Here is a 27,814-nt window from a genome sequence, read left to right on the forward strand (position 1 = left end):
CTTTGTGAGAAAAGTTGTTTGTGATGAGCTTTGGTTCATTGTGTGACTTTCTCATCCACACATGCTTTTGGTTGTGTTTTTGCCTGTGTAACAAAGCTACGTTGTGTAGACGTTAGTACTTCAAAACACTGGCGTACAGGTATAAATTGATGAAATATAGCAATTTACCATTTACAAAATCTTCAGGGTCCTATCTTTTTTTGTAGGTAGAAAATAAATTAGTAGTAATATTTACAGATTTTTATTTTCAATGTACTCTCAAACTGATGACCAAATGCTTATTTAATTTCTGAAAGGATGCTTTTATTAAGTTTAAATACTGTTTATTCAATTTGTTAAATGCAAACAGCATACAGTATATAAGGCCATGGTAAATGGGCTGGGAGTACATCGGAATAAAGGGAGTGGGTCAAACTTAATTTTTGACCACAAAAACCTCTTTTTGGAACAAATTTAATTTGGTATGTATTTTGCATATGTATTTTGCCCAGTTATTTACAAAATAAAAACGTCAGGAATTTTGTATAGAAAAATACTTGAAGGAAGCGACGTTAAGGGACATTTTTAAAGGTATAATGCTCATTGGATTCTTCCAGAAGCTTTTTATGGGTGTAATAATACATATTTATTTACTTTAAAAAAGTATGATCTCAATTTATTATCATTTGTAAAACAGCATTATTATAGCAAATAAAAAGTAGTCTGAATACATTGTGCATTTTTAAGGTTTACAACTATCTTATTAATTATAAGCAGGAGTGCCTAAACTTGGTCCTGGAGGACTGGTGTCCTGCATAGTTTAGCTCCAACATCATTCAACACACCTGCCTGGAAGTGTCTAGTATATCTAGAAACAGCTTGATTGGCTGGTTAAGGGTGGGTTTAATTGGGGTTGCAACTACAATATGCAGGAGACCAGCCCTTCGGGACCATATTTGGGCACCCCTCATTTAAAGCACAAAATAAACAATGATCAATCATGGAAACTTGTAGAAACTGATATCCTTACAGCAAACATAAGTTTTCATTGTCTGCTGTCACACTGTATTAGAACACATCAATCTAACAGTCCCTTCTCAAGCATTTTTCTGATTTATGTAGAGAAAAGCTTTCATCATATTATGTACACAGAGAGACTTTTGCGTCTTCATGACAATCATTTCAAAATAACAACCCAGGCTCATTGAAAATATGCGCCTCAGGCTACTATTTAGCAAAACGTAAAATACAGTGCTATGGTTAAGTTTCACTCGACGTTTCAGATGACAGATCCACTAGAGGGCACTGTTTGTGCATTTATGAATCTGAAATAGTTAACAGAGTGCGTTTTATTGTGTTTTAGATACACATCCTTCTTGTAAAGGGCGGGCTTAAACAGACCACCTGAACTGCATCAAAACAATATTTTATTAGTCGATAACGTGTCCCAGAAGGTATCATTAGGTATATGTGAAACAAAATAAACATAAGCTGTTTGCATCATGCTGCTTTCGCTTTACCTACACACTAACGTATGTTAAAGTATGTATTTGTGGTTTAACAAAAAATGTAGGCTGAAGCATGTATTTTCAATGTGCCTGTGTTGCAAAATAAATATCTGTTTTTATCAAAGTGCACTTTACTTTCTTGCCGTTTAACAGTTTTAGCCCTAAATTAGGTCCTAACTGAATACACCCCCAGATTACAGGACAAACTAGCACTATTAATATAGTCATATGTCTGTCATACAGGACCAATCCAACAATTTTGAATGCTTAATGTTCACTGCATAATGCACGTCATGAAACCTTTTAGATGAAGAGGAAATCTGACTTATATTCTGGAAAGTAAGGCATTTTCTAAATGAAATGATTGAAACATTCTTCATGAATCTTACCTTTGCTATAATAACTTCTTTCTTTAAAATTTTCATTGCATAATATTTCCCGCTGGCCTTCTCCCTTACGAGAATGACTTTTCCAAAAGTGCCTTTTCCCAGTAATTTTAAGTAGTCAAAGTCATTCATTGTCTGAAAAAAAGAGAGAAAACGCAATAAGCTGTCAGACATACTGAAATGCAGAGCACAATAATTATGGTCTACATTTCTATTTTGTTAATGTAACTGGATGATAGCACGTCCACATCTCTAGAAACACAATCACAAATCTGCTGCGGGGATGAAATCCTGCTGCTCAGAGACTCCACCGCCACCAACACACTGACATGTTTGTACATGAGCTTGTTGTTTAAAAATGATGAAACTCTGAGAAATGCACTGCCCTAAAACACATTATCCAGAGAGTTTCATAATTTTGTGCAATTGAGTCGTAAGCTTAGTTTAATATATCCTGGATCGGCGGGGTTGCAGCATAACTGCAGCTGGAGGCGTACATTGACAGAGCTCCAGCTCCAGAAAGAAAACTGAATTCTACGACACTACATGAAGCATTTCTTGTAAAACAATTATAAACTGGTTGTCTGGGAGTGTGCAAATTGAAAATAAAGCCTGATTATCACAAGATCTTATTCACTTGAGAAAGGGACAACAAGCTCCAAATAGCAGCTACAGCATAAACTGGTGGAGATAATCGTATTTCTGTTTACTGTGTATGATATTGTATATTGGTGCCTGCATCAAATTAAATGAACAAAAGTCATTTAATATAAACAGAAAATTTGATTATTTACTAGTGTCTGCATGTTTAAAATGTTTAAAATAACTTTTGTGAAAAAATATTATGACATGGATGTAAACAAAAATCTTAAACAAAATAATAATAATAATAATAAATTATTTTTCTGGGCAAGGCAGTGGCGCAGTAGGTAGTGCTGTTGCCTCACAGCAAGAAGGCTGGTTCGAACCTTGGCTCAGTTGGCGTTTCTGTGTGGAGTTTGCATGTTCTCCCTGCTTTCGCATGGGTTTCCTCCGGGTGCTCCGGTTTCCCCCACAGTCCAAAGACATGCGGTACAGGTGAATTGGGTAGGCTAAATTGATCGTAGTGTATGAGCGTGGGTGTGAATGTGAGTGTGGATGTTTCCCAGAGATGGTTTGCGGCTGGAAGGGCATCCGCTGCGTAAAAAACTTGCTGGATAAGTTGTAGGTTCATTCCGCTGTGGCGACCCCGGATTAATAAAGGGACTAAGCCGACAAGAAAATGAATGAATGATTTTTCTCTTATTTTAGAATCTGCCACATTTCTTCATGACCTTTTCAAAAGCATTTTATATTTTGTCCTAAGTTTAAGTGAATTTTGTGTAATATTAACATAATATAATTTAAAAACATTTATAAACATATTTTAAGCTGATTGTGTAATATTATAACATATTTTAACAAATGCAAAAAAAAATGACAAATCTATTCTGACCTGTACTAATAAAATATATAAATTAACTCATAATACATACTTTTTATTTTATTTAAAAAAAAAACACATCTTGCTAGATTAAAAAATGACAATTAATTTATATTTCAAGGCTAAATCTTACATCAAATGATTCTTGGGCAAAATATGCCTGACAAGATTTTTAGAGCACTCAAAAAAGCATTTTTGCTGCTTATTCAAGCTACTTTATTAAAATGAGCTGAAACACATCTATTTAAGTTTTTTTGAAACAACTCAATTATTTAATGTTCAATCCACTTTAATTTGTAAAAACAATTAAGTTTTGTTAATAGATTTTGTGTTGGGATAACATGAAAAAATTGTATGGAACCCAGCATTTTTTAAAGTGTATACAAACAATTGGGTCGACGCTGTGGCGGAGTGGGTAGCAAGATCACCACACAGCAAGAAGGTCGCTGATTCGAGCCTTGGCTGGGTCAGTTGGCAACATTATTTGGTTTGTGTGGAGTTTAAATGTTCTCCTCGTGTTCGTGTGTGTGTGTGTGTGTGTGTGTGTGTGTGTGTGTGTGTGTGTGTGTGTGTGTGTGAGTGTGAGTGTGTATGGGTGTTTTCCAGTGATGGGTTGCAGCTGGAAGGGCGTTCGCTGCGTAAAAAATATGCTTGATAAAATGGCGGTTAATTCCGCTGTGGCGACCCTAGATTAATAAAGGGACTAAGCTGAAAAGAAAATAAATGAATGAATGAATGAATGAATGAATGAACAATTGTTAAAGTTAATGTCATTTTAGTGGGAGTCTTCTGTAAATCACCATAAGAAAATGTGACAATCTTTATTTTTTGGTCAGAAAAATTTGACACTTTGTAATGTATGAGGAAATATTAAGCTGTATTAGACTTATTTATATTTTTATATATGACCAAAATTCTAAAATATCCCATGTTTCATGCCTTAAATACTGAGGAAATAGAATGTACATTTAAAAAATGCATATATACAAATATGCATACACTTGTTTCCCCAGTATATTAGGTCCACAAACATAACAATTATTTCAATTGACCTTTGTATTATTTTTAAAGCAAAAATAATAATAATAATAATAATAATAAATAAATAAATAATAATAATAATAATTTTGATGAGATTTTGAGGATTCCAAGAAATATATAGAATTAAACACAAATGAACATTTCACTCAAAATACATATTTCTTAATTCTCTCTTAAATTAATTTTCTCTCTGGTACGACAAAGTGAGAAAAAATAATTGTTAGAGCAAGGGGCATTAAGTGTTGTACCTACTCAGTGCTTCCCACACAAACTGCAGACAAGAGCTGAAGATCTTTGCCCGGTTCGGGTTTGATTTCTATAATTTTAGACAGTGTCGGGTCTGGCCGAGCTTGGCTTGCGCAGTAGGTAAATCAATAGTCATGTGATGCATTTCGATTAGCGTGAGAAAGTAATCAAATCGTTTGTTACAACATCCAAATCCATCCCTGCAAAGGTGAAACAAATGATGACGGAGAAGTCAAAAAGAAAGATTTTGATTGCGGTCAGGCCAGCTTGCCGTCAAGGTATTTCTGCGGTCGCTCATACACTGCGTATTACGGTAGACCGCTAAACAGCAAGCTGACAGGTAAAAAGACGAGGTCACTCACTACATTGAAAGTGCTGTCATGGAAAAATTAAAGGGATGTTCCTGACTGGTGGAAGATGAGCAAACGATCCTACCAAAAACTTGCAAAATTTGCCAGATCAGAACTATGCATCTCGGCCTGTAGCAGCAGCAGTGAAAGGGTGTTCAATGCTGCTGGACACACCATCCTGAGCACAGGACTGCCCGCGGCTTCAATAATGTTCCTCCACAAAACACGTAGCCTAATCATGGTGAGTAAAGGGTTTTACAATTATAAATGAATATTAATTGAACCATAAAATCATAATGTAGACAGAGTATACAGGCTAATGTTGGCATTAGGCTATTATTTTATTTTTCAGCTTCACCGTGGCTTTAATGCCAGATTGTGAAGAGAAGTGGCGAAACAAATCTTGCAGAGCATTTATCTTAATTTAGTTTTTGCCAAATACCAGTCATAATTTTGAATTTATATAAATTTAATTTGTTAAGAAAGACGTCTTTTCATTGGTGTGTTGGCCAATTTAAAGGCAAGGTGTATGTACCTAAGCCTATTTAGAGTGCTGAAATGAAGTTAGAGAGGACTTATTTTATTTCTTTGTTCCAACTTCCAAGTGGTCTATAGTCTACGTTTGTTACGAATAAATTATGTTAAAACATATAAATGACTCGTTCTTGAAAATAAGACAAAAGAGCTGTGTGCATGTGCACATTTGAATAATGACGGGCTATAAACAGTTCGGGCTTTTAAAAGCTGTCAATCAAAATGCACCTGTCGGGCTCGGGCCCCATCGAGCCTTATTTTTATGGCCCGATTACAGCTCTACTTTAGACTTTACTTGGACGGGCCGCTCAGACATATTAACTGCCGCACTAGTATATTTAGTGATTCACATATATATATATTTTTACTATTATTATCATCTTGTAGCACTTTTTTTGTAACTGCACAATATAAACAAACATCCGCGAGCGATTAAGTAGTGGAAAATCTTCTCTCCTTCGCCTGTGTCATACTGCGCGTTCTGTGTGTGCGAAAACTGTCAACACAACAGACAATCTCAAATGCTTTGCAGACCAGCAGAGACACAGACCTGTTTGCATCCCACTAGGTTTTCTAAATCTACTAAAATGTCCAGGATATGGTTTTCCTTTAGTTTTCGAAGCTGTTGATAATTTTATGCACACAGCTGCGAAAGCGAGACCTAAATAATTAATTCTTTAAACCAAATGACTCAGAAAAACTATACTAAATACTTGGAGAGATAGAAATTACATCTAAATTGGCTGTATGAATATTTGTACACCATTAGAAATGAGTAAACTCATTTGTCCTATTTAAATAATCTACACATTTATTCTTGAAAGTATTATAATTTTTAGAGATATTGTCTGTTTTTATTCCCTTTTTTCTGTCATTTATTTCTTATTTGCTGTATATTTGATTAATTTGAGTATGTCAATATATGACATTTTATACATTTAAAATGCTTTGGCAATATTGTGCAAAAGGTCATGCCAATAAAGCAACCTCAACTTGAATGAGAGATAGAGAGAAGCAGAATTGACCTGTCAGTGGGTGCACATGGCTCCTGAAGCAGAGAATTAGTGAATTTAGTTTTTTACTTTAACCCTTTGAATATAAAAAAGTTTAAAACATATAATAATAAAAATAGTGTTAAAAATTTAGTTTGTCGCATAAAGTTAACTATTTAGGTTCCGTGGGTCAAAGGTGTCTTTCAATCCGACTACCACCACAAGTATATTTCAAACCTATGGGAAGCACGGCTTACTGTATGTTTTGGGGGCTTGTATAGCCACTGGACTGAAAGTGGAGTTTGAATAGTGTAAGCTGGTATATTTATTACCAAAATTTATATAAATTTAGGTAATTAATAAAATATTATGTTCGCTAAATGATGATGAGCTTGTTTTGACTTTTTAAAAGAATGTTCTCAAAGATAATGTTTTTGTTATTTAATTGTAAAAATCAGTGAACCTAAAAATGATATCTCCCCCTTTCTCTCTCCTTAACTTGAATAATTTTTAGGGTCAACATCCTGACTCTATTTTCAGGTACAGAAAATGCCTTTGAAGAGATTAAAATCCATTTCGGGTAATTATGTTTCAGGTGTAAATTCATGTCTGGTCACAAATGAAGTCCCAAACGGGCTTTGTTAATCTCCTGCATTAGATGGGGAGAGGGAAAAAACTACATTGCCTTTGGTTTAGAAAGTGATGGACATGTTGGATAGCCTGGTGGTAACAAAACAATCAGAAAACCGAGGCATTTTGAAAGAACTCCCACATCAGTGTGTGCAGGCACCTTGCGTTTGTGGTGGCTGATAGACGTGTCCATCTCCTCCTCTCCCATGTTGTCTATCTGTGAGGTGGGACTACACTGGATTCGCTCCTCTTCCTGTCTTTGGAGTTTATCTGCCACCATCTGGATCGCCTCTGCCCACTCATCCCTTTGGAAACACACACAAAGCCCATGTTTCTAGGAAGAAAGCCATTCATTAATACAAAAAACACAGCTTCCTACTTAAAGAAGAATACACTTGAGTCTCAATAAACAAACACACGGTTCACTTACAGTGTAAACGTGGCCTTTACACTTTGCTTAAGTCGTCAGGCCACAGTATGAGTAATTCTCACAAGCCGACAGTATAATGTAATATGAGTGGGGAAGCCGGCCCTCTCTGCGAACAGTGTCTCAATCCATTGAGTTTTCATTTGTCGTGCAGCACAACATCTGCTGTGTAGAATCAGTGGTGCATTCATGTTTTTGAGCATGTGTTAGTTTAATAATGATGGATTCATCTGAGCGAAGCTAACAGTTTCTCACTGTTTTACAGCAGCAGACTGGTACATAAAGTACAGTTGCATGGTATATTTGCACTTCATAATGTAGTACTCTGAATTTACAGGGTTGTACGATGATAATGCAATTTAGAAAATGTCCAACTTGAAGAACAATGTACAACAGCACATTGGAAGTTTGTTGTGCTTGAAAATACAAAGTGCTTTACACAATTTAAGAGGCAGTTATTTGGTATCCAAGCCTGCCCAGTCTATTTTTTCTGGGGAATTAGAGAAACTTCTTGCATAAAGAACTGCATTTTGCACATTGCTAAACAACACATACATGCATTTGCACTGTGTTGTTTAAAGTTTTAAAGCAAGAATGTGTTTTTTATTTTTGTAATATTTTATTTTAACATTTATATGATATTTAACAAAACAGTGCAATACCAATAAAAAGAAGAAACAATAGCACAGAATAATTGACAATACCCCCCCCAACACCATAAAAAGGAAGGATCGTCTCTGTTACCAAATATATTAACACACACACACACACACACACACACACACACACACACACACACACACACACACACACACACACACACACACACACACACACACACACACACACACATACACACACACACACACACACACATACACATACACACACACACACACACACACACACACACAGCATATGTAGCATAAACATATAAACAAAAGACAAACAAATTTAAACAAATTTTATATAGGTTAGAAATAAAGATTAAGATTTACAAACTTATAATGCTAAATTCCCAAGAGTCTTAAGATAGGTCCCCATGTGGTTTCAGGTTTTTTTCTGTGAAGTTTTAAGATGTAGTTGTTCCATTTGAATGACATAAAGCAACCCGTTTAACCATCTCTTAATATAGGGAGCCTTTAGAGAATTCCAATCAAGTAAGATCATCTTTTTAGCAGTAATCATACCAACCATCAGGGCTTGCAGTTGGTTTAACGGAAAGGTGTTAATGCAGTTGAAGAATTATTAGCCCCCCTGAGTTATAAGACTCCCTGTTTATTTATTCCACAGTTTTTGTTTAACAGAGAGTAGATTTTCTAAACACAATAGTTTTAATAACTCATCTCTAATAACTGATCTATTTTATCTTTACTATGATGACAATAAATACTATTTGACTAGATATTTTTTAAGACACTTCTTTACAGCTTAAAGTGACATTTAAAGGCTTAACTAGCTAAATTAGGTTAACTATGCAGGTTAGGGTAATTAGGCAAGTTATTGTATAACGATGGTTTGTTCTGTAGATTATCGAAAAAAAAAATAGCTTAAAGGGGCTAATAATTTTAACCTTAAAATGGGGTTTAAAAAATTTAAAACTGCTTTTATTCTAGCCAAACAAATAAGACTTTCTCCAGAGGAAAAATATTATCAAAAAGAAAAAAAAAAGAAAAATTCAAACGGGGGCTAATAATTATGACTTCAACTGTATGTGTGTGTGTGTGTGTATATATATATATATATATATATATATATATATATATATATATATATATATATATATATATATATATACACACACACACACACACACACACACACACGCGCACACACGCACGCACACACACACACACACACACGCACACACACACACACATTGTTCCAAAAAACATTGTTCCTTCAAATATTTCTTACTTAAATTACTCAAAACTAATTAAATGAATTCCATTTTTAAATATATAAAAAATTATACTGTAATAATAAAACACAATATTCTGAATAATTGTTCATTGTTGTTAAGAGACTGTTTTAAAAAACTATTTCAGAAATCTTACAAGCTTCTGAAACAGTTATCCTACCAAAACATCTCATTTAATTATTAAAAATTAAATATAGAGGCTGCACAGTGGTGCTAAGGGTAGCACTATCGCCTCACAGCAAGAAGGTGGCTGGTTTGAGCCTTGGCTGAATCAGTTTGCGTTTCTATGTGGAGTTTGCATATGTTCACGTGGGCTTCCTCCGGGTGCTCCGGTTTCCCTCATAAAACCCAGGAGATGTGCTATAGGTGAATTGGGTAAGCTAAAATTGTCAGTAGTGTATGTGTGTGAATGAGTGCGTATAGATGTTTCCCAGTGATGGGTTGCAGCTGAAAGGGTATCCGCTGCGTAAAACATATGCTGAATAAGTTGGAGGTTCATTCCGCTGTGGCGACCCCAGATTAATAAAGAGACTAAGCCGAAAATAATATAAATGAATGAAATTAAATATAACTACAAAGATATATCTATACTCTTTATGTACTTTACTTTTTGTACACTGCTTAAAACATGTATTGCAAGTATTCAAATTTACATAATAAATACAGTAATAAGCAAGTATGTATACTAAACATGTCTGGTTCACATTTAATTGACAAAAGTGACTTGACATAAACCAAAATAGCATTAAGGGGACCTATTTTGCCCCTTTTTACAAAATGTCTGATTTCCCAGTGGTGTGTATGTGAAGTTTCAGCTCAAAGAAATAAAAAAAAAATTATGTTTTATAACTCTGTGAATCTGCTTCTTTTAGGCGTTGATTGTGCAATTTTGCAGATTGGTACTTTAAATTCAAATGAGATTTTGTTTTTTGTTTTTAAAGAGGGTGGAGCTTTAAATGCCTGTGTGTCAGCATAGTGGTAGATTCAAATACAAGACTAGCATCCCATGCTAATTAGGTGACGTTCATCAACAATGGGCGGGGCTTTCCCCCCCCGATGACACATACGAAGGGAGAATGCAGATCAAAGTGTTTCAGCAGACTGTTTTCATCAAGTGTGATTATTAAAAAAAAACGAATGAATAAATGTTTACTATTAGAAGGTAATTATATTTACAGATGGTGGCCACACAACTGTGTTTAAACCTCTTATAAAAGGGATTTAATATATATAAACACAGTACATGCTTGTTTAAAATGTGTAAAATACTTGTTGTGTGGAGTATTTAATGTAAACTTGCATGTGTAGTATTGACAGCCAGTTTTATTTCATCAGTTGTCTTAAGGTTGTTCATATGTTGCATAATCCACTGATTCACTTTTGATACAGTGGTACCAGAAGCTGGTCTCGTACCAAAGCACAAACTTTGGTATTGATCCAACCCTACCTGAAAACTTTGCCAATCGTTAGTAGAAAACCCCTCAAACATAACAAATTCATAATCTCTGGATTTACACATATTCTGGCTCTTTTTTTCTTCCAGCAAAAACTACTGTACAACTACAAACCCCATGGTGGATGTACTGTACCATTCCAGTTGTGGTGCATTTGAACCCCAAGAGGAATGCAAGATGCACTAGGTTAACAGTAACATATAGACTGCACAGACTCTCAAGGTCGTGCGGATGAATGGGTGTGGATTGCTTTGGTGTATAATGAGCGGTTTTTGCTAATGAGAGATAAAGGCTTTGAATACAGTCTGGAATGACGCCAGCTGCCGCCACATCTCTCCTCCTCACATGTAGGCCTGTAGTTTCTGGGCCTCTGCCAGTACGTCGTGTCCCACTCCTGTTCAGAGATGTGTGTGTGTGTGTCTGTGTGTGTGTGTGTGTGATTGTGTCTGTAAGGGGTAAACAAAGTGAGCATTGGACTGCAATGCCCTGTGATAGATAGACGAGCAAGTTAGGAGTGCGAGGAACTCAAATCTTTTGTGTGATTAGATTCTTTTGCATTTTAACTATTTCTATCTGCCGCTTTTCAAATGCTGTTAAAAGGTTTTCTCAAAAAGAGTGACCTCAAAAACATACTGACGATAATAGCAGGCTTATACTTCTCAGGGTTTTTTATTTTGGATGTGAGAAAAGTAATCATAGTGGCCCTGGTTGAATCGTAACAACATGGAAGCTATTTTATTGTCAAGAAAATTCTTATTTTATGTTCATCGAGTTGCAACAATTATAGATTTTGTTGTACAATTATAGTCTGAGGAATAATCATGGTTTCACTGTTACCACAATTATTATACATGCATTAATTTTAAAACACAACTAGTTTATTAAATCACATAATAAGATTCCTCATATTTTATATAGTTATTTATTGCGGCTCAGTAACCAATTAATACAGTACAAAATAAGAAAATACAATAGCCCATTTCTTCTTTTTTTTTTTACTTAAAAATAAGTCACTTTTAAGTAACTTTTTGAAAAAAAGTTTTTGCCATTTAAACATAAGTAATAATTTTAAACTGAATTTAAATGAAAGAACAATAAATACATAAATAACTAAATAAATAAATAAGAATTAAAAAAATGGTCTAACATAAATCTAAGCATCATATCAGCTAAGTATTTCCCTTTTAAAGAGAACAAATTTAGTCAATGATTGCTGAACCTCTTTCTGAAGATCAATTACAGTTGAAGTCAGAATTATTAGCCCCGCTGAATTATTAGACTGCTTGTTGTTTTATATCCACTATTTCTGTTTAATGGAGAGCAGATTTTTTCAACACATTTCAAAACATAATAGTTTTAATATTTCATCTCTAATAATTGATTTATTTTATCTTTGCCATGATGACAGTAAATAATATTTTACTAGTTATTTTTCAAGACACTTCTATACAGCTTAAAGTGACATTTAAAAGCTTATCTAGGTTAATTAGGTTAACTAGGCAGGTTAGGGTAATTAGGCAAGTTATTGTATAATGATGGTTTGTTCTGTAGATTATCGAGAAAAAATATTGCTTAAAGGGCTAATAATTTTGCCCCTAAAATTATGTTAAAAAAATTAAAAACTGCTTTTATTCTAGCCGAAAAAAAAAAAAAGACTTTCTCCAGAAAAAAAAATATTATCAGACACACTGTGATAATTTCCTTGCTCTGTTAAACATCATATGGAAATTATTTTAAAAAGAAGAAAAAAAGTCGAAGGCGGCTAATAATTCAGACTTCAACTGTATATTACAATTTTTTATTTTTTTTTTTGCTTTAGTATTGTTTTTTTCTTTGGCGTAGAATTATGTATATTCCATACAAAGTATGAAGCTGAGCAGTCTGTTCTTGTTACGTGACTCGTGGTGCTCTCACGGCATTCTTTAAAGTATTAAAGTATGTGCGCCTGGAATGCATGAGCGCGTCATGCCGCCACTGCATGCACTTTCTGCCAATATGCGTGCACAAGACGTGCACCTCCGTTAGAAATAACAAACTTGCATGTACAAAAGACGAGATATATGAACAGCCCTTATACGTTAATATCCTCTGCCATAGCTGAAAATCAGCCTTTAATCCAGTGTGCATGCATATTAGCCTCTGTGTACAATCTCGGAACTTTAAACTAGCGCACAGTTAGCATAAATTTGTTTAGTTATTTGTTCAGTGCAGAAACATGGTGCTTAGAAGCATTCACAATTAATTAACAGTGACGAATTAAAGTGCAGTTAATAGTGAAATCGCTTAATCCTCACATCCTTTTATAGAGTACAGTTGAAGTCAGATTATTAGCATTATTAGCCTTCTGTATATTTTTCCCTAATTTGTTTTATGGAAAAAATATTTTTTCAACACGTTTCGAAACATGTTTTAATAATTCATTTCTAATAACTGATTTCTTTTATCTTTGCCATGATGACAGTACATAATATTTGACTAGATATTAAGACAAGTATTCAGCTTAAAGTGACATTTAAATGCTTAAGGTTAATTTGGCAAGTAAGGGTAATTAGTCAAATCATTGTGGTTTGTTCTGTAGAACACAGAAAACCGATATTGCTTAAGAGGGCTAATAATATTGACCATAAAATGTTATTAAAATCTTATAGGAAATCATTTGGAAAATATAAAAAAGAAGAAAAAAAGAAGAAGAAAAAAATCACAGGAGATCATTTTGACTTCAACTTTGGCCCTTTATAAGAAGTTTGGGTAGCCCTGCTCTAATCCATCTATATATTTGTTAATAATACTTGCTGTTTATATATTTCTCTCTCTCTGCCAGCTACAAGCAGTTCATTGGAACTCACATTCTTGTAGGACATAAAGATTTATAAAGAACTGATATCTAAAAACCAATCTGCTCTGAAAGTGATTCAGCTTAGTATGCTCATTTGTTTTAGGTAACGATGGGCTAATTAACATTTGTGTTTGCGTTCTACTTCTTAGGCTTACTCGTGTGACCTCGCCCCTGATCCAGCAATAGCTGTTTTTGTTTGGTCTGACTCACTTCGTGGGTTAAGTCATCAAATTAAAAAGGCTGTCCAATATGGAATGGTGGTAGCTAAAATTAATGTTTGTCTGTGGAAAAAGGCATCAAAACCACTTTTTAAATTCTGGCTTTCAGATTTTTCTAATATTTAAAGAGACTTGGACACAATCTTTCTGATAACATTGCTGGCTTCGAAGGCACCTGGAAACCCTGTTTTAATGATCTGTCAAATGTCAAGGATAACAGTTAAAAAGGTATGACCCTGCCATTGTTTGCAAGATCATCATATTGCCTGTGCCCACTGGTCAAGAAATACACATGTGTATGTGTAACATTATTAACCTATTTATAAAACTGGAGGAACTGATGTAATAATGATTATAATTTTTTTTTTTTTTTTGCTGTTTCTTTATTGTGTTTATAGTTGTTGTTGCTTTTTGTATTTCTCTTTGTGGCTTTAAGGTCAAAATAAAAATATAGTATTCAAAAAAGGCAAGTGATATTTATCATGTCCGTACAAAATGAAGGTTAACCTGTCACATTGTTTCACACAAAGAAAAAGCACTAGGCAGTTCATTGGTAAATGAGACTGATGTGATTTCATCTGTTCTAAAGTGAACACCTCGCCGATTCAAATGATCCAGTCAGAGGAATTAATGAATCGCTGATCTTCAAATGAACTGCTCAGTGAGACACTTTAGTTAACAATTCACTGATTCAAATAATCTGTTCAGAGCGAGTCACTATTTAACTCTCTAATTCATTTAACACATATTCATTTAACAAATCACTGATTCAAATGATCGAGTCAGAGGTGCATTTCTTAAAAGCAAATGTGGTTCAAAAGCTCCAGTGTTACCAAAAGAGCCCAATGGAATTTAAACTAATAATTTGCAAAAGACTTTTTTGTTAATCTTGTTCAGATTAGTTAATTTGTATTTCATATTTCATACTTCATATTGTGAACTAAGTCTGCTGTAAGATGCAGATAATGTTAAAATGTGGATATGATAATATTGGTGTCTAACAGTCTGGGTTTATTCTAATATAATGTTGAAATAATACAAATAATTTCCATGTGTCTTCCTCACTGCCGTAGCACATACTAAACTGTAAAACTTGTATGTTTACATGTTTTTTTAAAAGCGTTAACAAAGTTTGTCCTATGCGATATTAGTTTTTGTAATGTTTTAATTTTTCAACACACATTTACACAAATTTAGTTTTCCATGCAATATTATACACTAAGCTATATAGAACTATAAATATTTTTAGATTGTTAACATGTAATTCTTTATGTTTGCAACCTTAAAAGGTCATTCATTTTTAGCAGTCATTTTTTGAAGTTTTTATTAAAAAAGTTTCTTCATAAAATAATTAAGTATTTTTATATTTTGACAAGTGCAATCTAACTTTAAACTCTAAAGTGTTAGTTAGTTAGTTACCCAAAAATGAAAATTACCTCCTCACTTGCTCTCCCTCATGTGGTTTTAAACCTTTAAGGGTTTCATTCTGCTGTTGAACACAAAATAAGGTATTTTACATTATCTATTGTAGAAAAAAACACGATGGAAGAAAGCTAGCAACCATCATTTTTTTCAAAATATCTACTTTTGTGTTCAACGCTATATGAAGAAACTCAAATAGGTTTTAAACAAGTGAAAGGCAAGTACATGTAAAAGAAAATAAATTGGATGAAATATCCCTCTGAGATTCTTACTTTATTAGAATAATGTTTACTTCACTCAAGTATATGATTTGTGTACTTCACCCACCACTAGTACAATCACAATGTTCACAATACACAAAATTAACTATTTGTGTTTTCCAAACAAGCGAGCACTATTACCTCTCCTCTGGTGTGTCCACATGGAAGGTCCTCTCTATGACTGTAGTCCACTGTAGGCATCTAATAATAAAAGTGTTCGGCTTTGGTCGTTCAGTTTTCATCAGCTGGCATTCTGAAATTACAGACCAAAAGAAATTGTAGCCACATTAAAGTTAAAGTACATGCCATCCACCTTTTATTCGCACAAGTTTCAAATTATGAGTAGCACTTCCTGTTTGGGGAACTTCCACTCAAAAAAAAAAACTGAAATTAATCATTTTTAATAATAAGCCAGTGAAACATATAATTAATATACATTATGAAAACTGAGAGATCTACTTTGCTTGGAGATTTATTTTAACAATAGTTTCACAAGCATATCTGTGGCCAAAGCTCACTATGTTCAATGTTCAGAGTTCACTGGGTACTTTTAGCTTAGTTTAGCATAAATCATTGAATCGGATTAGACCATTAGCATCTCGCTCAAAAATGACCAAAGAATTTAGATAATTTAAAACTCGACTCTAGTGTAGTTAGATCAAATTAAAACCCACAGAAAATTAAAAGTTTATATTTTTAGGCCAATACTAGTGCTAAATTATATATCTATATATGATATTAGGGACTAAAATGGGCAAAAGAAACCTATCACATTTCATTCCGTCTTTCGGATGAGACGTTAAACCGAGGTCCTGACTCTCTGTGATCACTAAAAATCCCATGGCACTTCTTGTAAAAAAGTAGGGATGTAACCCCGGTGTCCTGGCCAAATTCCGTACATCGGCCCTCACGATCAAGGCCTCCCAATCATCCCCATCATCTGAATTGGCTCTATCACTGTCTCTCTACTCCACCAATGTGTGTGTGGTGAGCGCACTGGCGCCGTTGTCTTGTGGCTGCTGTTGCATCATTCAAGTGGATGCTGCACACTGGTGGTGGTGTGGAGAGACCCCCCTCCTGATTGTGAAGCGCTTTGGGTGTATGGCAATACACAATAAATGCACTATATAAATCCACATTAATTACTTATTTCTTGAACAATATTGCGATTTTAATAATGATTTTGACAGACAATTTAAAGTGTGAATCTGAAACTTTATCAAAGACCTGTAACATGTCTCTAAAATAGACATAAGGCAATAAATGTAATTCTTTTCTCAAAGTAAAGTAACATACTGTCTCTAGAACAAACCTATTGCAAACCCCCCCCCCCCCCCCCCCCCCCAAAAAAAACAGATTACTGTGTGTGTGTGTGTGTGTGTGTGTGTGTGTGTGTGTGTGTGTGTGTGTGTGTGTGTGTGTGTGTGTGTGTGTGTGTGTGAGCACCGTCAAACTTAAGGCTCCGACGTTCTGCTTGACCAGATATGTACTTTTCTACATATCCACAGATTTTTTTTGCCATGCATAGATCATAGTTAGGATTCTGCTGTGACATAGTCCCTTCACATATCGCGTCTTTTGTGAGTACAAGTCCATTGTTTCCAATAGAGGAGCAAGGATTGCACACACATATTGGTAGCGACACGCACGTGCATTCCAGGCAAACCCAGTTAAAAACATCTCTTTTCAGACCAACTAAAAATGTAACTTTTTAGAATGCCACACCTACACCTCAGCACCATAACAAACTGACTGATCAGCTTCATACTTTGTCCCGAATATACACACTTCGGTAGATTAATTACCTCAGAGAAACACAGAACACCCAAACACCCAGTGTTTTAAAACGTTCTACATTAATAAAACTTGTTTCAGAACTTGTTTCTTTTTGTTAGTTTGGCATTAATTGAGAAAATGTTATGATTGGTTCAAATATCATATTTTGAGAAAATCGCGTTTTCAATGCGCAGCCCTAGCCGATACAGTTAGTAACTATACTTTCATTCTAGCTTAATAATCAATAATAAACTTTGCTTCCATACCATGGCTGCAGTAGACACAATGATATTACATTATGTAACAACAGAAAAGTGCAGCTTTTAATAAGAAAATTATTGAAACTCTTTGGTCATTCTCAGGTCAGATGCTAATGGTCTAATCCAATTCAGGGATCTATGCTAAGCTAAGCTAAGAGATCAGCTGAACGGATTAAAAACTCAACTGTTTAATTCAATGAGCCTTTTTTTATTATTTAATAATGTAGCGTTTCCTTAAATATAGCGGAAATAAAAACAGACTGAAATTACAAGCAGAGACAAAGCTGAACTGAATTCCAGAGCAAACTTGAGCCCATTTCCTACCTCTCCAGCTGCAAGTGTTTGCCATTGTCAGTGTTTTATTTGATAAACAGAGGGTAGCAGCGAGTCTGATGTAAAACAAATGGCCATTAGCAGAGAGCAGCAGCGGGTGGTGCGATGAGCAAGCAAGAGGTGCATTTGCTGGGATGTGCCACAGCGTTTTATATACCCCGCAGCACAGAAGCGGTCAGAGGAGGAAAATAATGCACTTCTCAGATACTTTATGGAGGTAAGAGGGTACAAAAGGTGACATCCAGACTGGGCTGATCGCTGCTGCAAATTTTTGGGGACAATGCCCAGACGACAGGTGAAATGCAACAGTGGCCAATCCCGCATAATGAGGGCCCTCAGCTGGCCAATTCCAGCCATCTCTGAATGACGGCAGGGCCTAAATTTAGACAGGAAGGTTAATGACGACACAGCTAAGGTCATGAAGCCACGCACCGTACAGAACATCTACCTGGGTAGTAGCAGGGGGAACAAAAAATGGAGTCCCAAGCTGAGAGCAGAAAAACAAGGTCACAGCAGCCAGAATGTGACACCTCAGGAGGAGAGCAGGCAGAGCTGACAGTATTGTTTGCTTTGCCACATTAGATCACAGATGACGAGCATTGCTTCAAGCAAGAGTCGCTGAGGAAAGCTAGCTTGCCAATTAAACAGCCCAGAAGCCGCGACTTCCGCTGCTCTCACCATGCAACATCTCTTAAAGGTTTTCTCAAGACCAAAATAAGGTTGAGAGAGTGTCAACGCACAAAACATCAGGAGACAAAATATGGCAGTGAGCTCCAAAGATGTTAGCATGAACTGGCTTTAAAGCCACTTCAGGAAATGTCATGTTTTTGGAAATGTACTATTTGTAAATGAACTCCCTTCAAGTTTGTTTGCAAAAACTTTTTATACATTTTTTAAGTTTCATACTTATTCTTTATACACAACTGTTCAAAATAGCCTATAAGAAAGAAATCTCATGCACACCGAGGTGCATTTTACACTTCCTTTATTCATTTTCCTTCAGCTTAGTCTCTTTTCAGAGGTTGCCACAGTGGAATGAACCACCAACTATTCCAGCATATGCGTTTTTACACAGCTGATAGCCTTTCAGCCGCAACCCAGTATTGGGAAACTCAATTTACAATTATAATTTTAAAATTCATAATGTTACACTTACAAATTTACACTTGTAATCAAACATTTTTTTCATATAATTTAAAATGCTATTTATTTATGCATCGATATACAACCTGACAAAAGTCTTCTTGCCAATTATCTGTCAAACTGCATACAAATCATCACAAATACTGCAGAAGAACCTGCATGGACCCAAGATTCTCACAGAAAAATCAGTCAAGTTTGGTGAAGGAAAAAAGCATGGTTTGAGGTTACATTCAGTATGGGGACGTGCAAGAGAGTGGATGGCAACATGAGCAGCCCGATGTATCAAGACATTTTGTCACCTTAGAATTATAAGCTTCTATCTGACATTTTTGTCAGAATTCAGTTATTGACATACTCTTAAATGACAAAATGTTAAAAACAAATGTCACGCACATACTGTTTGCTGTGGAATGCAAAGACTTTGAAGCTCAATATCTCCAAATCATTTGGATAGAACCTTATAATTCCAAAGTGACAATTTGTTCTGCCCATTACATTACAAACCACGGGAGAGGGCAAATTCTTCAGCAGGATAACGCTCCTGCTCATACTTCAGCCTCAAAATCAACGTTCCAGAAAGAAGGTCAAAATGCTCTAGGATTGGCCAGCCCGGTCACCAGATATGAACATTATTGAGCATGTCTGGGGTAAAATGAAGGAGGAGGCATTGAAGCTGAATCTTGATGAAGTCTAGGAGTCCTGCAAGAACCCTTTCTTCATCATTCCAGATGATTTTATTAATAAGTTATCTTATTGCAGTCATTGCAGAGATGTATGGATGCAGTCCTCCAAGCTCATGGGAGTCATACATAATAATAATTATTTTTCCACTGCACTTTATATACTATACTGTACATTATTTATGTTAAGTGACAAGACTTTTGTCCAAGCAAAGTCAGACCTTACTGTCCGAATTAAATTATTAAAAATCAAGGCATGATCGTAGAATATTTTGGTAAAACAAGCTTTATCTAGAGGCCTTAGCCTTTCATATAAGCCACTTCTGATACCAAATGATCAACTAGAAGTCAAGTTATTATTTGTTGTTCCTAAAACCTGGATAGGGGACAAGACTTTTGTCAGGTAATGTATTTAATACACACTGTATTGTGTTTATATGACAGTATGAGTGTTTATCTGTGTGTAGTGTTTATTCATTCTATTTAATATCTAGTTATTTTACTAAAACAGATGAAATTATATGAAAACATGAAATATTTCCTTTCCACCAGCTAAAATGTAATACACTGATGATTTTTGTTCATTATTTAAATATTTATATTTTAGCAAACATTGATTTCAAACAACAAAAAATAAGCCACTGCATATATAAAATTAATTTAAGTAATTTTTTGTACTTTGTTGACATGTTACGTTATGTTAATATCTTTATAATTACTTTATTGACGCCGTTAAAAATTAGGTTTATCAAAAAAAAAAATGTAATCAATCAATAGGCATAAAAATGTGTTAAAGAATGAAAAAACTTTAATCCAGATATTACTAAGATGTCATCTAGCTGTATACTTCTACACCATCTTTAGCTGGTTGGTGCTCTAAACAGAACAAATTGGTGGACTTCACAATGCAAAGCGATTTGTCATATGCCGCAATCATTGTTAAAAAAGACAAATTGGTCAATATGGAGAGCGGTGTGCCGGGGAGCAGATGCGGGGCCGGTCAGGCTGTGTACAGGACTGGTTGCGAGCGGGCCGGAGGAAGGCAGTCTGGTGGCAGCTCGTTGCACAGGGGGTGAGAGCGATGCCATTTCAGAGAGTGCATTAGGCTATCAGCCTCCCAGCACCACCTGGCCTCCCAGCTTTCTGCAACAGATGTGGCAATCCTCTCCCACTGCCAAGCGGCCCAGGCCGGATGTATGGCCACCCCTCGCTCCTCCAGCCTTTAGATTAAAACCTGGCTGGGCCTGTTGACGGATGGAGGCTTGGGGAGCCGCTCGCAGCACGTGGCCAGAAAACCAGCGCCGAAAGCAGAAAATCCACAGCGTTTCAGAGGGGGGAGAAAAGTCACTGTTCTGATGCGTTTATGTCTCAACAAATTATAACAAGAAGGATGTGACTATGTCTGCAAAGCGTTATTTTTTAAATGTCCTGATTGATCTTATTAGTAGAAATGCTGAAGAATATTTTTATCAGATGCCTTCAGATCAGTCCTAATCATTAAATCGTAAATTTAAGCTTTGAAACCCGTTTTAACACATTTTAAATACATTTTTATCTGCTTTTAATCAATTTTTATCCTTTTTTATTGTCTTGTTTCTTTAATTCCTGTTTATGTAAAGCACTTTGAATTACTACTGTGTATGAAATGTGCTATAAAAATAAACTTGCCTTGCCTAAGTAATCATAATTTAGAGGTGCTATAGCAAAATAGCTTGTTTTATTTAAGAGATTTATCGGAGAGAAATATTGAAATGATGTTAGATAGATTAAACATTTAATCAAAGAATAAACAGAAGTCATTTTTAACAAAGTGATGCACCCTTTGGAGTCAAATCACCATTCGCTATTATTTATTATATTATTTAATATAACAGATTGTGTTCATCTGAAATACAAAATGCATCTACACCTATGATAACTTGAAGGTGAACAAATTAATACAATAATTCGATTTACAGCTCAGTGATTTAAATGATCTGGTCATAGTCAACCTTGAGTTATGATTTACTGATTAAATGTTCTGGCCAGAGTGATTGTATATTTAGTGACTCAATGATAATCCAGTCAGAGGCTGTGTTTGAAATCGCATACTTCCACAGTATTAGTACTAGTACCTCCATAGTAGGCTAAAAAAGTATGCGAGCCAAGTAGTATGTCAGAATTCGAAAAACAGTGTGCAAGAAGTACCCGGATGACCTACTACTTCCGGCGAGATTCTGAAGTGCACATCTGATGGACTCTATGCTATCCTATGATGCACTGTGAATCGACACAACTGACGTGGGTAGGTCACGATAATGAAACATAGCAACATCTGATTTTCATTCATACTACTCACATTCATACTGTATAGAACGTACTTTTCTAATGGTCAAGTAATAAACTCAAATTCAAATGCAGTACCTACCTAATCTCCTATTAATATTTCACCAATTCAAATGATCCGATCAGAGCCTCCAGTGAATGACTCACTGATTCAAATGATTCGATCAGCTTGGGCCTCTAGTTAATGATTCACGGATTCTAATGATTCGGTCAGAGTGATATTTCAGTTCAGAATGCATTGATTCAAATGATCAATTCAGAGTAAGTCTTCAGTTAATGTTTACTTTATTTATATAATCCAGTAAAAGCAAGTCTCCAGTTATCATTATTATTATTTACCATAATCATAATAATCAGAAGATGTACATACTAACTATACCATACACACCATTCAAAACCAAATGTGTGAATTTGTATTTAGCTTTCACATTGGTACAGACATACTGTATACTGTACAGTAATTTTGCTTGCAATATAGATCCTTTAATTGACTCCTTATTCAAGGAGATTCATATGTGTTTTCTCACAAGAGATGTTGAATGAACAAAGTCATTGCATTTATTTAAAGACATCACTTACTTGCAACAGAGAAGTTATTGAGAGGATAGGGAAGATCTGCATCCTGTGGCTTCTCCTTGTATCCGATAAAGGATCCGTCTGTTTTGAGCAGGAAGTACCGAGGTCTCCAATTCTTAATATATTCACCTGGAGATGAAAAAATGAACATTTTAAGACCTCAATCTGCAAATAAATGAATACCCACATACACAAAACACCTCAAACCCACAATCGCACAAACTCTTTTACATAAAATTGATGGAAAAATACATGTTTTCCTGAAAAACCTCACTGGTTAGTGACAAGCTACATGCATTATTATATTATCACAAGATTAATTTCACAAACGCAGAGAACAAACATGATTATACGCTGCTTATCTGTTCGAATTGACTTAATTTTGACTTTGCGTTTGACTAAACACAGGATTAAATTGTTAACATGTTTACCACAGCAAGTCCAGCTGTCAGCTACTGCATCATCTGCCTTAATCTGAGGGCAGGTGTTAGAAACAAGCCAAAGCGGGGGCCAGCGCCACCAGGTCGGCTTACAGTAAACCGTGTGCCGGATCGCACTGCGCGTGGGGTCAGAAAATGCTCACAGGGGGCAGCAGAGACACCTTTAACCTTTCTATGCTAAAGCCGCAAAAAACAACATCTGCTGAGCAGCTGGTCATGCCATATTATCATGCAAAACTTCTGGTGCAACAGCCTGTGCCATCTAATAATAAACAGCAGGATTACAAGGGTGTCAGCATCACCACGCAGGGGGCAAAGCCGCGCACACACACTCAGGCTTCAAGAGTGATAATGCACACAACATCTGCCTGCTGAGTGATGCATGCTGGATGCTGGAAACAAACGCTCCTGTTCATTTGCCATTTCAGAGGCCGAACAACAGAAAGTTTCAAGTTCGATATTTACTGAAAAGTGATGCTTGCAGTCAACCCTTACAGAAAAACAATATTACCATTTAAAAATACTTCATTCTGTGTGATTTATGAGTCATTTTCACCATTTTGTGTCACCAAAATGATGTGTGTGATTTTGAGTCACCAGAAATAAGTCCCTACAGGGTCAACATTTACTGGCATTGCTATACATGTGGGGACATTTGGTCCCTACAATGTAAGGAATACAATGTATACACACAACTGACTAAAACTTCTGAAAGAAAGTCTCTTATGCTCACCAAATCAGCATTTATTTGTTTGAAAATACACCAGAAACAGTAATACTTTGAAATGGCATGCTGATTTGATGCTCTGTTATAGTCAGTTATTACGGGTGTTCATTTATTAATAACCATTCTTAATATTACAATCAAGGTTGAAGACTTTTTTTTTACACTTCATAAATTTGGATGAAACAATGATACACTTCAGGATACAGCCATAAAACAGTTCACCTAGCAGTGTCATGGATTTTTTTAGTGCAATTTGACATGCTTTTTTTTTTTACAATGCAATGTGTTCTGCGTCCTGATTGGCTGTAGACCATAGGTCTCAAACTCAATTCCTGGAGGGCCCCAGCTCTGCATAGTTTTGCTCCAACCCTAATCAAACACAGCTGATCTAACTAACCAGGTGTTCAAGACAACTAGACATTACTAGATCAGCTGTGTTTGATTAGAGTTGAAGAAAAACTGTGCAGAGAATTGAGTTTGAGACCTATGCTGTAGCCCACTGTCAATCAATCTCCTCTGTGTTGCATCTCCAGTACTGTACAGAATGCATTCAGCCTAATCTTTGATCGATAGAAGTGTTACTCTGAAGTGCTGTATTGTATGTTTGCAAGCCTTCTCCCCACCAAACCCCATTTCATCGACAAAATGTTCTGTACTGTCAAAGGCATCCACAGTAGCACCCAAAAGGCAGAGGAAAATGCTAACCATAGAACAAAAAGTTGGACTTCCGGACATGGTAAAGGAAGGTAGCACTTACAAGAGAGAAAGGAGTAAATATGTTAATGTCTATCTGAGAAAACAGTGTATAATAGTGAGGAGATTTACAGCCTTAAAACATCTATAATAATTGTAAAAAAATAAAGCAGACTACTTCGCAGATTTTTACCTAATGTGGGCCATTTTTAGAATGTAAAATTCTAATGCCGTGATTAATGAGGGACCACTGTCATTTGATTAAAAGGAAGATTTTTTCAAAACAAATTTTCAAATCAATATTTTTTTTTAATAAACTGCAGCAATTACTTATGTTGTTTAGTCTATTTAAAATCATGGAAAAAAATTGTGAGATCTATTTAAAAAATTGAATTACATTATAAGAACACAGTAGAATTATATGATGCATTATTATCTTCATATTTTATAAACTGTGGTTAAAAAAAACTATTAAAAAAGAATCATATTGGATTTTAAGATTAATTTCCTTCTTACTTTTAGCTTAACATTATTCTTTTATTATTATTATTATTATTATTATTATTATTATTATTACAGAGTTTCCCATTCAATAATTAAAAATATTTAACATTTATTAAATTGTCAAAACTAGTTTGTGGTAGATTTTGAAGTAAATTAAAAAAAAATTATCCTAATTCATCCAGAATCCTGCAGCTCTACTGCTTATACATACTGAATATGTCACTGAAACTTTGCAGGACAAATGTTGTTACTTTCAATCTGGAATAGTGTGAATAACTCTTTCTTCTGTGTTAAAGAAGCTAATTAAAAAAAAAGTTTTAAAAAGGAGACATCAAAACCGAAAGCAGAAGCGCATCCTATTTTTGTCACCATTTGAATCGTACCACTTTGTAAAATCGCAGTAAAATACGCTGAATCTAACCTCAGGACTCCACAGCTGAAATCTGTTGTTGCTCATCGTATTTATTAAGATGGACAATCTGCTTTTTGCAGAAGCAGCGCAGGAGAATCCTCAGACTTGTAGGTTTGTGATTGTGAACTCCTGGTAATTAGCCACGATCTTCTCTAAGTGACACATGAGCCTCGTGACAGCTCTGATCACTTTTTTTTCAGCACAAGAGAAAATAAACAACATGTTCTATTTGTAACATCCACTTAAAGCATAATGACACCAGCTTCTCCTAATTAACACATCAGAGAAAAACACCTGCTCATGTTAATTTGAGGAGACGGAGGTCTTGGTTCGCCGGTGTGCCTCCATGAGGAAGAGGAATCGCTGGGTAGGAGGAACAGCTGAATGCAGGCATCCGTCGCCTTACACTCCAAACATACAACACAAAAAAATATTATACGAGACGACAGATAAAAATGGGCTGAGAGTCGACACGTAAACGGTCGTCATATTCTAGTGATCTTGCATTCGTTTATCTATCACTACCCACAATGTTTTCTCTACAGGTACAACTTCAGATGATTAAAAAGGGCTTGTTGATTTGTCATAATATAATATAATATAATATAATATAATATAATATAATATAATATAATATAATATAATATAATATAATATAATATAATATAATATAATATATAATATGATATAATATATTATAATATAATATAATATAATATAATATAATATTTTAAAGCCTTTGACCGCATTTATTGTCAGAAAAAGATAATCAAATGAATATTTAAAATACAAAAGTAAATGAATTCCATTTTTAAATATTTTGTCATTGTAAATATATTTTATATAAATATATAAGTCTTGTTTTTTATTATTGCATAAATTACATGCATTTCATTATTTATGTACACGAAGATGTGTTTTCAAATGTGCCACACACAACAATTTTGCATAAAATTCTTACATTTTATTACAGTACATTTACAATTAACAATGGATTTAACACTGTATATGCATAAAATAACATTATTGTTTGTGGAGGATCTGAAGGTATAGAAATAGCACAACAGATTTTGATTCTATTTTTATTTTTTCACTATTAAACATTTATAATTAAATTAATTAAACAATTAAAAATAAATAACTTTTATTAATTTTTAAAAATATTTGTACAATAATATAATATAATATAATATAATATAATATAATATAATATAATATAATATAATATAATATAATATAATATATTTCTATTTTTATCCTATTTGTAGTTTTTTATATTTTAAAGCCTTCGACCATAGACATAGGAATTAGGAGTTGCACATTTGATATTAATACTTAAAACACAAAACTAAATGAATTTTTTTATTAAATATTTTATCATTGTGAGGTTATGATTTCACTTTCACATAATTCTTACATTTTATTACAGTACAATAACAATTAATATTGGATTTAACACTGTATATGCATTAAAATAACAAAATTGTTTGTGGTGGATTTGAAAGTAAAAAAAGTATTTTCATATTACCAATTTAAAAAAAATTATTCTGATTACATTTTACTTTTTCCACTGTTACTAATTTATAATTAAATAAATAAACAGTTGAAGCCAAAATTATTAGCCCTCCATTGATTTTTTTTCTTTTTAAATATTTCCCAAACTTTGTTTAACAGAGTTAGGACATGTTCACTGTATTTCCCCTAATATTTTTTCTTCTGGAGAAAGTCTTATTTGTTTTATTTCGGGTAGAATAAAAGCAGCTTTTAATAATAATAATAAAAAAACATTAAGTTAAACATTTTATTTTGAAGTAAACATTATTAGCCCCCTTAAGCAATATTTCTTTGATTGTCTACAGAACAAACCATCATTATACAATGACTTGCCTAATTACCCTAATAGTCAATCCTTTAAATATCACTTTAAGATGAATACTATTATCTAAAAAAAATAAATAGTCAAATATTATTTACTGTCATCATGGCGAAGATAAAAGAAATCAATTATTAGAAATTAATTATTAAAACTATTATGTTTAGAAATGTGTTGAGAAAAGTGTTCCGTTAAACAGAACTTGGGCAGAAAAATAAATAATTCAGGAGGCTTAATAATTCTGACTTCAACTGTAAATAACTATTAATTAAAAAAATCCTGATAATATAATATAATATAATATAATATAATATAATATAATATAATATAATATAATATAATATAATATAATATAATAAAAGTAACCAAAAATAAACACACAATAACTATAATTAAAAAAACGACT

At 34.3% G+C, this 27,814-nt stretch overlaps 1 protein-coding gene across 2 annotated transcripts in view; it reads right to left on the bottom strand.

The window, feature by feature from the left end:
• Positions 1-27,814, bottom strand: part of akt3a (v-akt murine thymoma viral oncogene homolog 3a) — a 201,651-nt gene that overhangs the window by 35,226 nt on the left and 138,611 nt on the right. For both annotated transcript variants that reach the window (NM_001197201.2, XM_073919621.1), the window contains 4 exon segments: positions 1,877-2,008; positions 7,289-7,433; positions 15,808-15,919; positions 22,763-22,888. In NM_001197201.2, coding sequence (NP_001184130.1) covers positions 1,877-2,008; positions 7,289-7,433; positions 15,808-15,919; positions 22,763-22,888 — 515 coding nt within the window.

Source organism: Danio rerio, chromosome 13, assembly GCF_049306965.1.
Source record: "Danio rerio strain Tuebingen ecotype United States chromosome 13, GRCz12tu, whole genome shotgun sequence".
Taxonomy (NCBI): domain Eukaryota; kingdom Metazoa; phylum Chordata; class Actinopteri; order Cypriniformes; family Danionidae; genus Danio; species Danio rerio.